The following is a 13,908-nucleotide window of genomic DNA, read 5'->3' on the forward strand; positions in this document are numbered from 1 at the left end:
CTATTGGGAGGCCACTGAGATGGTGGTGACTCTTGCAGTCAGCTGTGAAAGAGCTTAGGGCAAGAAATGGAGGAAAGCAATGAAATGTTTCAGATGAAACAAGGATCCTCGGGGAAAAACAAGTGGGTGCTACCCATGAGGGTTGTGCTCTTCCATAACAGGGATCTTTACTGTTTCCTAATTGACAGTTTAGGTTTGTAGCAAGTAAGATGTGAAAAGTATGTTCTCCAGCCATTTATTTAGAAGGCTGTAGGTGATGTGATTTCATGCAGGAATTCCAGGTTGCTATTTTAATATGGGGGATGATACTCTAAAGAGCCCATGACTTGAATTCTAGTTATCATCTGTGTTGGCCTGTAAGTGTAAACCTACCTGCTGTGCTTTCTCCAGTTTGTGTAGTGGAAGGACAGCAAGTTCTCAAAACTTACACTGTGCTGAAACAAGAGAAAGGAATAGTGCTGAATTTGTTCTACTGCTTTGTTCTTTTCATCTGTACTGTTGAAGCTGCATCTTCAAGTAATTGCTGTCAGCAGCATTCTGTGCGGTGCTTTTTGACTACTTCAGGGGGCAGGCATCACTCTGCTCTGAACGTCCTTCTAGAGTCTTAGTTTTGAAGCCATAACTTGCAACAAATGTTCCCCTCATGTCTCTTAACAAAAATAGGAACTTCTCAGTGGAGTAAGAAAAATAAACCATGATTAAGGGTAGTGTGGTGAGATGAGGTTGAAAATCTTGGAACCTACTACAGTTAGTTTTAATGCAGGTGTGTTTGTATTTAGAAATGTGCATATATTCAAGCCCTTCATTAGAGTAAGATCTGTCAGAGCTTTCTAGTAATGGATGTGTGCTGTATGTATTTTTTCTTAGCAATAGTTGGATCAAACATTTTAAGAGATTACAACTGGCCTGTATTCACTGTGGACTGTAGGAGAGTTAGATATCCTAAGGTGTCATTTCTGAAAACTTGCCTCTCTTCTATCCCACTACTTTTTCCTTCAGCTGTATGACTGAGGAGAATATCTTGCTGAAAGGCTAATGCAATAGCATTTTGGGAAAGAACAAGAACTTAGTTTTTCAAAAACTGTTCTACTGTTTCATGCTGTTCTGGTTTTGAGGTTTTTTACTTTTTTTAATAGTAGATTGCTGGCTGTGGGCAAATATATGCTTTATAAAATTACTGTAGATGAGAAAGGTAAGCAGGAAGGAAAGATTTTGTGCATCATCTGTATTTTCTATACAAAAAATAATCATCTGAAAAATGGTGGTATATGAATAGCAGCAATCAGCAGAGCAGCAAACTTAAAAGTATGGGTAGAACTGCTCATGAGTTCAGACAGCTCTTCTTCACATGTGATCTTGCCAGAGTAGAGCATGACTGTCTCGTGTGATACCCTGTGATGATGGCTGGTTGCAGCCAGCACCAAGTATCACAGATTCTGCAGGTGGCAAGTGTGAAAGGTACCCGAGTTTGAAGGTTTGAATAAAGTATGTAAAACCATCAGGATTCTGAGGGGTTTAGACTACTTCATAAAGTGATGTGATACTGTATTACCTGCTTGCCTGGTTTTTTTAGTTTTGCCGTTTGGGTTAAATGTATAAGCAGAATGAGATCCATGAAGCTTAAGTGGAGAGCTCAGGTAATAGAACAAAAATGCCATCACAACTTAACTATAAAAATTTATTGGTTAAATACATTCTTAATTTACACAGGTACCGTAACAAACTTACTGGACTCAACAAAGATTTATTTAGGACACTGTTAATTGTACACAGAACAAAGATATCTTCCTGAAGATACTTCCAGAGGGTTGGTCAAACAGAAAATGTTTTGATAAATAAGGCTTTTTTTATCTTACTCGTGTGGGGCTGTAGCTGAATTTCAAGGTTACAGCTGAAATTTGCTAATGTATTGCAGTTAGGATTTGTGCTCCACCTCATTCTCGGGGTTTTGTGGGTTTTTTTACAAATTATGTACTGTACACCTTCGGAATTTTATGTTACGCATTTTTATGGTGATAATGGGCATCAAGAAAATCCCTTCCTGTAAAATCCAAGGGTTTAAATTGTTTCAGTTTTGTTTCAGCTGCCTGCAACAATGCAAGCAGCCTTTAGATGGCACTCCTTGCTCTGAATATAAGGCTTTGCTGCTCTTCCTGCCCTGTGTAATAGGGAGGAGATGGTTAAAATAAAGCAGTGGTCTTGCTGACAGGCACTGACTTTAAACATTCAGTGGAAGTTACATAAACAACTGGTCAATACATAGTTATAAAAACAGATGAGAAAATTGAAAACAAATATTAAAAAAATCAGCTCTACTTTTGAGACTTGTATCAAAATCTTATAAAACTGCCAAGCAGTAAGTAAACAAGATACACTTAAGCCTTTTCCACCATGACAATGATATGGTATGTCTTTGGAGCACCTGTTGGTGGGGGCTTCGTTTGGTTCTGCTGTTGTCCCCGTGTGCTCACTGGAGGCTCAGAAATTGTGTTGGCATAGGTCATGGTGGAAGCAGCCTGTTTCAATAGGGTGATACACTGAAATACTAAGTTGGAAAGCCTTGAGTGGGGCTTGCAGGAGTCAGGAAAGCTATCTATGTATTTGTTTCCTTGGATTTCTCTAGGAGATGGCTATTTTATTGGAATAAACAACCAGAAGCTTTAGCATCTCCTGGCAGGAGAGCTTGGAGAGTGGGAAGGATTGTCCTCAGAGGTGAATGTAGTCAAAGTTTCATTCTGCAGGAGTTCCAGATAGGCTTGATGGGGATGGTAAAACTGAATAGTATAAATTGTTGTGTTTCCATCTTTTTAGATGAGCACATAATTTATAATTGTTTTTGTTAATCCCTTTAATGAAAGTAGAAATCCAGTTCTTGGCTCATTAAAATTTAGTGTGATCTTTATTCCTCAGTTGTGTGCATGGTATTGGTGCAGTTTAAATATCCAACACTCCACATTAATGAAGCTTCTAGTGAAAAAAAAAAAAAAAGGCAAAACAATTGAAGGGCTAATGCCTGTCCTGTGTCTGTACTGGGAAGGACTGTGGCATAACAGTGACTCTGCAGAGCAAAACGGTGCCCAGCACCTCATGTCTGTGCTGCACGTTTCTCAGGCTCACTTCAGGTGAGCTCCAGTCTGCCACAGAGGACCTGTTCTCTGCACTGGGGGAGTCCTTCTGTTCAGTTTTGGCTGTGAACTTGTTTCTGCCTGCTGTGATGGTAACCAAAGTGCAGTTCACAGGGATGGAAGGGCTACCCTCACCAGCTTGCTTAAACACCAATTTAGATGCACCCCTGTCTTCTGTTGCAGTAGGTATTTGTTGCCGTAATAACTGGACCTTGTATCAGTAAAGCTGTAGGCAGGCAAGTGACTAAATCAAAATTCTCAAGGTCAGTTCTGCTGGTTCTAATTTCCAATCTCCACATGCAACTCAACTGTTGGCCCTTTTGCAACCTGAACTTCCAGACTCACAAAGAAAAATACTGTAAGGGTATCTTCATATACCTAGTGTGACCTGCATCTCTGAAGTAATGACTTGTGCTAACAGCTTACTGGTTCCTTTTTGTTACATAGTACAAAAGTGGTGGAATACTGTCAGCAATGAAAGAGCCAACTGCAGCAGAATTTTTTCTATTCCAGTCTGATGAAGTTAGCAGTTAATCAAGATGCATTTAGCTATTTTGTCAGAAGCCAAGTGTTGCAAAAAGGAATTTACTATGAGCAGTTCCTATAATTTGAAGCTACCTCAATAATGTCTGTCTTAGTTTGTCATTAAGTCACAGAGCTACTTTTTACTAAATGCTTTTGTTAAAGCTTCTTGAAGTAACCTCTTGACAGGCATGTTTTCCTTAAGGCCTCTAAAGACCATTTATAATGATGCTCAGTATAGTTGGTATGTGGTAACAAACTGAAAACTAATCCCATGTCTGCTGAAAGCTAAAACCAAGGCTGTATAATATCCTTCATGTTAAAGACAGGAATAGTGTTACTGAAGTATGTTCCAGTGCTTGAGTGACAAATGAAATGCAGACTGAGTGAAGACTGGTTTTCCACTTACATGAAGGGGGTGGAGGGGCAAATAGTTGAAATAGTGCAGCTACTGCATGGAGGGGATCTGAGAAAGCTCAGTAAATGCTGTCTGTCACAACTGACTTCAGCTGGGAAAGAAGGGGATGATGGTGCTTGAAGAACAGTGAGCAGCAGAAAAATCTAAACCTTTGTCTGGAAATTATTTGGGGGGGAGGGAGGAAGGTCTCAGGTGACTCATACCAATTCGAACACTATTCATTAAGAGACAGAGTACTTAAAGTTTTAATTTTTGTGATCTTCCTGTATGAGCAGCTTGGGCTAAGAATAGAAGAATACAACACAAGGATTTCCTTCAGAGTTTTTCCCTCTAACCAGTATCAGATTTGTTATTTTTCTACTATGAAATATCATTTATCTTCCTTATTCTTTGTAAGTCATAAAACAAGTGGATTGTACTGCTATTGTGGAAGTCAAGGCAGTGATGAAACCTGAATATCAAACTTCATCTACATACTGAGTGCTGTAGTTATATCTTAAAAACAATGTTTTAAATTGGGATTTTAAAAAGTTTTTAAAGAAGCCCAAGAAGCTTATTTTATGCAGACTTTGTGCATGATAAATGTAATACCAGATAGTAAACATACTAGAATGCTATTTAAGTTAAAATGGTGTTGCACCACAGTATCTCCGTAGTTGGAAACTGCTAAAAATCCAGCTTGTATTTGCTCTCAGAGCATTCACGAAGCATAACTACATACACTGTCACAAAAGACTAGTTTTCTTATTTGACTTCAAGATACTAGTATGACTGTCTAGAAAAAGTAGTGCAAAACATTGATAGTCAAAACATGTTGATGTCTTTGCTGTGCCTTTAGGATAGAAAATATTCTCTCCCATATGCAGGGAGTACAAAGAGAGGCAACACTTCATGGTCTTTTTAAAATCTGAACGAAGTTCTTGGGAAATATCCCAGACTTCCCTTGTATCTCTCCACTCATCCAGTCCTCGTCTACAGATTCCAGCTCTGTTATTGTATCACCTGCCTGTAAGAGAAGGAGTAACATGGGTCACTATAGCTTGTCGTGCAATGTTAATGCATGCATAGCTGATGTTATTCAGAAGCAATTAATATCAATCTAATAGAAGTACGATGTGGCCAGTCTCCTCTGTTGGTTACATCTGTCTGAGATTGTTTGGCAGAACCAGCTGAGGCTTTTCTTATGGTAAATACTTGGCTACCCTGAAAAATCACCACCTTCCAACAGGGAAAAAGGAGCGCTGCTGGATAACTTCTTGTATTGCTTAAGCTCTCCAGGTAGGCAGTTATGTTGGGGAGCTGGCTCACAGGCCCCCTGCCTTACTTGTTATTTGTGTGTTTCCTTGCTCTGTTTTGAGGGTTTCATGTCTGCAAATGCTTCAAAGCTGCTTTTTGCTTTTTCTTTTTTTTTTTTTAAATTCAGTCCCAAATATTTTCCAGCACTTGGAAACCATCCTCTTTCCTTTGGAAACTTTCCTCTCCCAAAAAAGAAAGCAATCATCTAAGCTCAGTGTGGCACTTAAAATACACTGCAGCTCCTGTGTGTGATCCTTGTTCCTGTTTTCATCTTCCCATGTCACACCCTTCATCTGAAGTACTGTCATGGCCCTGACCTTTCTTCCAGTATCTCTGTTTCCCTTTTCTGCTTTAAAGAATCACATATCCTTTCAGCCCTGCAAGCTGCTAAAGCTGAAACTAATTATTTTGCTATCTTTAGGTAGAGAAAATTGGGTGTTCCAGCTGATAAACACAACTTTGGGCCTGCTGTGAAAGCCTGCTGTTTCTTGGAAACTTGCTTTTGAGCACAGTTACCTAAATCATGACTCTGAATGTGCTAGGGCGTGCTGTTCTTGCTCATGCTTCTTAATATTATCTGGGCACCTAGCAAGTATTTAATTTATCCCCTTACTCCCGTGGCAACTGCATACCGTGCTGTCAAACTTCTAGATTTTACTGTACTACGTGTCCCTTAGGGGCATCGCTGCTGTCACACTGGCACTCTTAATGGTTCCTGTCCTCCAGGTTAAAAGAGGGGCTCCACTGACTGCATCAACTGATCAAGAACTGAATGTACTTCAAAATGAAGATTGTTTGTCTTGTCATGTTTACTGGATCAGAGAAGGCAGAGGAATTCCGCAATTCTTGCCCTCATTTCAATGTCTTCAGTGAAGACTTCACCAATATGAAACAGAAGTGGTAAGGGCAAACTTTTCTTTTAAAAAAGACCATTTATCTAATGTATGAAAATAGGCATAGATATTATGTACTTAATTTTCTATTGTTCCAAGCCTGTTTTCACAGTTGATAATTCTTAATTTTTAGCATTCTTTGGGAGGGTAAGGTCTTTTGAAAAATCAGGCTGAGAGAGATACTTACTTTGAAGGAAAGCTCATCTTCATTTTCTCCATGAAAATCATAAAGAGCTTTGGCTTTTCCTTTCTTTCCTCCTACAGACTGTGACAGCTCTACCCTGGCTGCAGAACGCGAACAAGTTATTTAGATTAGAGTGAAATAAATCTGTTTCTGGAGAAGATTCCTGTAATTCTTGTGTTTTCTTCCCACTACTGTGCTATAGAGTATCCAGATATTATTACTGTTGCTACTTAGCAAAGTCACTGTCCTACTGGAATACAAATCTCTACTGACCCCAGTTCATTTTACAGTCCTAACACATTCTCGTGGTTCTTCTTCTAAGAGGACTAAATTTAAAGCTCACTCACTTGAACTTTCCAAAGGTGGTATCTACTAAAAGCTGTCTTTTCCTCTTTGTACTTCAAGTGGCACTGAGTGTGAGCTGTCTCTGCCAGTTAGTTGGAATTTATTTCTTGTCACTTGTCAGTTGTGGCTTTACTGGCAAAAACTATGGGGAAAATTATTTTTTTTTCTTTGTCCTCGGTGAAGGTTTTGACTGCATTGATTTGGGGACCAAACAAGCTTGAGGAAAGCAAGCAGTGTTCATTCTTGGCTTCATCAAGGGGATTACAATAGTTCTGTGCTAAGATGCAGCAATTGTAGTATTTTTACAGCCCCACAAGCTTCTTAGCTGTTCTGCCGTGTTTCTCTTCAGCTGAGGGAGAACCTGGCTCCCACCCCCATCTTTTGTACCCCTGAATTCCTACTGAGGGCAGTTCAATGGTCTTGTTTTGCCTTTGCTCAGACTGCACTTTAAACTGATCCAGAATCTCTATCACCTCCCAGATTACTTATTGACTACAGCATTATATTGCCATTATTAGAGAGGGTGGCTCAACACTTAATTTAGCTTTAGGACATTAAGGACTGTGGTGGTGGCTGGGTTTTCTCAGAACTCTGTCATGCCTGTCACAACCCAAGGAATAATGAATTGCAATCTAGTAGGAGCACTGTACCTGAGCAGGTCTGAACAAAAACTGCTGGGAAAATCCCTTCCTGTTCATTCAGTCTTCCTCTGTACCACTCTGAATCTACTTTTTCCAGTATTTGGATGTAGTCTCCCTTTTGAAAAGATAAGTCATCTTTGGTTTCTGCTGTAAAATCATGAAGTGCTTCACACCACTCTGCTGAGCGTCTGTTGTTCTATTCAAGTGAACAGAAGAAATGTATTAATTTTAGAAGCATTAATGGAGCCCAAAAGCTGATGGCTACTGGTTAAAGCAGCTGTACAGAGCACGGGTGTCCTGAGGTTCTCTCATACAGCGTCACTGCAGATGTAGACTAGAATGGCATTTCAGCAATTACCACAGAATTTTATCTAGGCTCAGATGCATTCCTTTTTATCATTGGTGACAGGGAACAGGATTAATAAATGCAAAATTAGACCACTGCAGCAATTCTTAAAACAGCTAATAGGAATTTGCTTAAGCAAAAAGGATAAAAATTTACTTATGTTAATTTGCCAGAAGCTATTAATTCAGTCAGTTAAGGCCAACTGTCAGAATTCCAGGTGTGAACATAGCAGCACTGTGTGCCGTGGGCGCTGCGTTACATTCATGTATAAAGTTGTGCAGCTCATCTGCATTGTAATAGATAATCTGTGTAAATCTATGAAACCTCTACATAAGTTCTGGCCCTCACCTATAAAATTTTATTACCTGAGGAAGGGAAGAAGAAACCTCCACCTTGTTCTTCAGTGCTGCTCCAGAACCTACAAAAGTGAAGAACAACTTAGAACAGCAACAGTGACTATTCACACGTTACCAATGATAGAGATTTTAAATAATAAAAGTGACTATTATGAGTAACTTCTTAAAAAGTCCAGCTTCTTATCTGTATTGTTTTCTTAGCTGTCTTCTCTCCCTTTCTAATTCCTTACCACTTTTATTGTCCTTTTGGACTTTCCTCCTATATACTGCCTATATGCAATACAAAACCATGTTCTGGAAGGTTTTGCAAATAACATCCATACCTTTTCCAGGCAGGTCTTCAATTATTTCCACAAAGTTCAAGGGAAAAATTCCAGACATGCCTCTGAGCTCTCCTTTGGCCCACTCTTCATTTACATATTCTTTAAGGATGATGGTTTCACCTTCTGAAAAACTGAGCTCATCTTTCTGATCTCCAATATATTCAAAGCGTGCTACACATCTTGGGACTCTGCACACAGAAAAAGAAACTTACTTTGTTATTTATTACTGTTGTCCACTTAGTAAGGCAGCATTATGCAAAATACTAATTGATAGCTTGAATTAAAATGACGGAAGAATGCAATGAATATAGAACAGGTGGAAAACTGGGGTCTAGCCCTGGTTCTTATATCTGCTTTCTGAGGAGGATGAGCTTGGAGGATGTGGACACAACATCAGCATCCCAATTCATGGTGCTTACAGCATTTTGCACAAGACTATGTTCCTCTTTCAAACAACAACAAAAATGCTATTTCTGGGCTATCTGTCCCATTTTATATTTTTACCCATATCCAGGTAAGTGCCCTGATATGCTCTTGTTAAGAGCTGGATGTTTTTTTGAGCTAGCATCCAATTTAGATGTAGTCAAACATTGGTAGGGGGTGGGTGTTTCTCCCAAGTCCCAAATACATGAAGGTTCCAAAGGGGAAAGCTAGTTTCTATCTACTTTGACAAACTTTATTCTGTAAAATCTAAGCCAGGCATGAGGAAATAAATTATGTATCAAAGAAAGAAACATAAATGCATCTGATAAATTTTACAGAATTTGATACAATACTGAAAAAAAAAAAAAAATTCCCTCACTTCCATAGATGTAATAATTTAATGAACTATTACATTTAAGAAATTACTCTAAGAAAATCTTTATCAGAAATATCATGCTAGAAAAAAGTGATAATAGGCTTTAATTCTTTGTATAGCATCATAGCCTAAAAACAATGTAAGAAGCTTGATTTCCACCTGTGTCCCCCACTTGTGTCTTTGCAAAAGCTTCAGGACAGGGCTGGCACTTTCTGATTCTCTCTTAGTTGCAGAAGCAGCTTTTAAAAATAGTTTTGGTTAAGATAAGCTAAGCTTTAGCAGAAGAACAAACTAAACGATCCCACAGATACTAATTGCTGCAATGAATGATTATGAAATCAAATAAATCATCATCGAGTAAAAATGGCATGAAAAGTTGTTCCCTGCCCACAAATCTTAGTACAAGTTGTTAGCAAATCAGAAATCATAGTGCTTTAAGTACATGTCATAATTTGATATGGGGAACTTTAATTCACCTACATAGTTCCACACTTAAAGGATAGATTTCTCTGCTCTAAGCACAGTGATGTTCTGTCCCATTTCATCTTGTTCTTGCAAATGAGTAGGAGCCCCACCATGTAACATCTTACAAGGATACTGGAAGAAAGTCACAAGGCCAGGAGCAAAGAGAGGAGGGTGCAACGCTGCTGAAGCTAATCAAATTGGTTCACAGTAACCAAATTTCATGAAAAATTATGGGAGATGCTTTTCTAATACAGCTCGTAAGAAGAAGGAAAGTGAGAGAAGGGAACTATATCTATATAAACAGTTATTATAAAGAGAAAGTGATCTACCAATTTTTTTAAGCCAGTAAGAGAGGTTTTAGGTTTTTTTAACCTGTATGAGTCTTATTAAAACACCATAAGTTTTCAGTTTGGGGAGCTTAATTTTTTAAATATATTTTGGTGAAGAAATTGTTAACTATATTAACCTCAGTGCAGGTAACACCTGCTCCAAAGTTACCCTTCTTTTTACTTGCTAGAAAATGAGCGTGAGAAGGAAAATAAGATTTATCAGACTCACTTAATACATCGTGATGAACAGGGTATTTTTTTCCTGTTCCCTTCTTCTGGTACATCAATCTAATAAGACAACAAAATAAGTAAAACTTTCCATTTCAAGCTCTGACAACATAACTACAATAAACTGAGAACTGGTTAAAATTATCTATTTTTCAGCTAAGTATCAACTCCAGTCACAACCTCCATGTGATGCTCTATAGTTACTGGAGTGCTATGAACTATGACACTATTGATGTAGATTTCAGTGTTGTATGCTTGAATTCTCATTTTTTCTGTCTCATGCAAACAAAGAGCACTATTTAGTGTCTTTTATGAAGCTGGTTTACTGTTTCTTCTTGTGGCATGACTGATTGACAGAATGTGGGACTGCATACTACTACATGTTGTTGCATTTAGCTCCCAACTTTCAATTGGTAATTGCTCTCTACTATTTACCAGCACAATATATCACAATAGACAAAATTATTGTTTACATGTATCCTTTCTGGGCTTTGGTAGCCAGCTGTCCTCCAAAACAAAAGCACATCTCACAAACTCACTTGAACTGGAGAAATGTAATTCAGAAAAATCAATACACAGATCTATCAAAGAGACAGCATTTAAGTCCTTTATCAGAGGAGGACTTCAGTTGTATTTCTGGTGGGATGTGAAGGGTGATCTGTGAGATTTAGTATAAGACTCCAAGCCTAGAGACCCTGGTGAGGAGATCTGGGTTTCAGCTCACTATCACATAAACCAGTTCCCATAAAAATCAACAAGAATGTTTCATTAATTTATGTGAAGGACTGGAGGAAATCATACTGCCTTTTAGGACAAATAATCTTTGCAGTGCTCTTGCTAGAGAAGCTGGTATCTGTGGCACTCTGAAGGTTCTGTGGGAAGTAATAACCATGTATTACTGTTAGATGTCCAGACATCAAGCTACTACTCAGATCAATATTGTAGAACACACTACAGCATATTGCATAGAGTCCTTGTATCAAGATCAAATCTGACATGAATAAACAGGAGAATTCACTCAGTAAATTAGCCTCGTGTACTGCAGTCTTTTCCTTCTGTTTTTTGGGCCTGTTTTTTTAAATTTGCTTTTCATTTTAATTTTGCTGAAGCAAAATAATTTTGCACTCAAAAGGTTTTACAACTAAAACAAAATTGAAATGCATCTTCCCTAGCTCTTCTGAAGCTGTATTTGTCTGTATCAATGCTGAATTTAACCCCAAATATTCATTCCACAGCTTTAACGTAGTATCTTTTCTCTATTAGCCATCAGTAGTAACCAGAACTTTTACATAAAATTTTTTGTCTGTGTAGAAGCAGCTGATCAATTTAGCTATCAAATCTTTCTTGTGAAAGCAAATCACAGTTCCATTGTGCACTAACCCTGAGTCTAGTTTTTATTGTTCACCACTTCTCAAATCTTAAAGTTTTTCTCCAATAAGACTATTACAAAGACTTACAGCCTGTGTAACACACTCTGATGATCACCAATACTTGGTATTGTCCATGTCTCTGCCAGCTGTTCTGGCTTGACACAGACTGTCTTTAATGCCCAGCCATAGACCCTCACTGCATCCTGGTGTCAGCTTAGCATTCCTCCATGTCCATCTGGCTGGTGTGGGTAGCCCAACGGCCATTTCTACTGCCACAGAATGGACATCAATCTCAGACTCAGGCTTGCAATAGATTTGACCCAGCTTCTGATACAGTGAACCACACTGTATCTCTTTTAAAGATGAGGCACTCACTTAATTGCTATTGGGCTCTGAAACAGCACCTGTCTTTTGCCTGCCATTGACTGTCAAGTGTCACATTCAGTAACAGGATTGCTTTGAGCTGCTCATTTGCAACAATACAATCCCTTGCACCGTGCCAGCACAACCATTTGTGCAGCCATTTAGGCAAATTGATCCAGCTGGAAAAGAAATATTCTGAGAGGGGAAAAAAAACGTTTCATTGGGTCCAACTGCTGCTCTGACCTAGTTCACTACACAACTATAAAAGTGATTCTAGCACAGTTCAAGGGACAAGAACATGATAGAAGCTGGTAGGTGGGAGGGAGGCACAAAAACCAATCACCTTACTGAGTGCTGATCCTCCCATGCAGCTGTGAAAAATAATCTGCTCTGTAGACCTTGAGAAACTACCCAGGTTAACAAAGAGAATCTGGTAAGGGCCATGATTTTCTCACTTGGCTTCAAATTAACAGCACAATAATCCCCGTAATCACCAATCGGTCGTGCCAAATCAAGCATCTTTCTAATACCATACAAACAAGTTGAGATGTCTCCTGTGTTGCCAAAGGGAAAAGAGATTGTCTAAATAGAGAATGGAGTTAAACACACAGGAGCAATAATAAAATAAAAGCAGAAAACCAATGCAACAGCATCTTACATAGCAATGTATACAAAGCCTACATACGATCACTTTAACGAAGCTGGCAGGAAATATCCCTGTGCGATTCCCACAGTTTCCTCTGTACCACTCGGTATCGATTTTCTCCAACAGACAAACGGTGTCTCCAGAATGAAGGTCCAAGTCATCAGCATGCTCTGTGAGACAGCATCATTTCAGTTCACAGTAGTTGTCACACTCACTGATTTTTTCCAAGTAAAATCTTCTTAATATAAATGCCATAGGCAAAAGCAGAATGGGTTTTCAAAAAGTAAATTACACTTGCAAAACCAGTTAGCTTTACCTAAGTACCTGGCCCAAGTGTAGCTAAATCCATGGATGTTAACAACTCTGTATGTAGACCTTGCAGGCTGAGATTCCTTATAATTTTTAAGCTCTAATTCTGAAGAAAATTCCCATTTTAATGTCTTGGAGTAAAAAAAGCTTACAGAATATTCACACTTACTTACCTGCAGGAAAATCATGCAAGACTACAGCATGAGGTCCACTTGTGTCAGAGGCTGTTGGAGGGTGCTTTGAATCCTGACAACAACAAATAAGTTCAAGTAGTTTATAAATCATGGAAGATACAGAGATTCTCTCTTATGTGCCCTGAAAGTAATTTTCTGACTTTGGACATAATGTTGTTCCGGTATCAGAGACTCACCTTTGGAGGCAACAGTTGGTGTTGGTCCCATGACTATGAGTCTGAATGCTCTATGGCTGTTGCCACTGTAAACCAGAACACATTTCACCCAAATCTACTTTTAAGCCAGTAAGAGGAAGGGAAGGCACGTGACTTTTCCCAGTATAGACAAAGCCTCAGCTATCTCTGTGGGTCAGAAATCTGGAGCATTGGTAACAACTCTCCTTGAAAGGCTCGTGGCCAAATTTTGCACTGTTGCTCATTACCGTGTGCCACCAGTTATTCTTCCTGGCTCAGAGAGAACACCCCAGCCCAACTCTCCCCAGCACACTCATCAGGGCAGCACATCTGATGACTGCCAAGCTTTTTAGAGGGGCAGGTGAGCCACTAGGCCTTTGCTTGCTGAAGGGAAATGTCTATTTTGTTGTGGGATCTTTATGAAGGGAAATTACACTAAAAATGCTAAGCTTTCTTCTCTATCCCACCCTTCCACCTACTAGGAATTTCTAGACTGTACTGCTGAGAATCACTGTGTATGAATTACACAGTGGGTAAAAAAAAAAAACACACCAAAATAACCAACCAAAAAAAGCCCAACATG

At 39.0% G+C, this 13,908-nt stretch overlaps 1 protein-coding gene across 3 annotated transcripts in view; it reads right to left on the reverse strand.

Annotated features, from left to right (window-relative positions):
• Positions 1–1,664: 1,664 nt before the first annotated feature.
• Positions 1,665–13,908, reverse strand: part of SH3D19 (SH3 domain containing 19) — an 83,135-nt gene continuing 70,891 nt past the window's right edge. For all 3 annotated transcript variants that reach the window (XM_051616952.1, XM_051616953.1, XM_051616954.1), the window contains exons 13-20: positions 13,132–13,204; positions 12,689–12,819; positions 10,272–10,330; positions 8,450–8,637; positions 8,136–8,188; positions 7,434–7,620; positions 6,442–6,539; positions 1,665–5,071 (exon numbers count right to left, since the gene is read on the reverse strand). In XM_051616952.1, coding sequence (XP_051472912.1) covers positions 4,955–5,071; positions 6,442–6,539; positions 7,434–7,620; positions 8,136–8,188; positions 8,450–8,637; positions 10,272–10,330; positions 12,689–12,819; positions 13,132–13,204 — 906 coding nt within the window. In that variant the 3' untranslated portion in view covers positions 1,665–4,954. The remainder of the gene's footprint in view (positions 5,072–6,441; positions 6,540–7,433; positions 7,621–8,135; positions 8,189–8,449; positions 8,638–10,271; positions 10,331–12,688; positions 12,820–13,131; positions 13,205–13,908) is intronic.

Source organism: Apus apus, chromosome 4, assembly GCF_020740795.1.
Source record: "Apus apus isolate bApuApu2 chromosome 4, bApuApu2.pri.cur, whole genome shotgun sequence".
NCBI classification, from domain to species: domain Eukaryota; kingdom Metazoa; phylum Chordata; class Aves; order Apodiformes; family Apodidae; genus Apus; species Apus apus.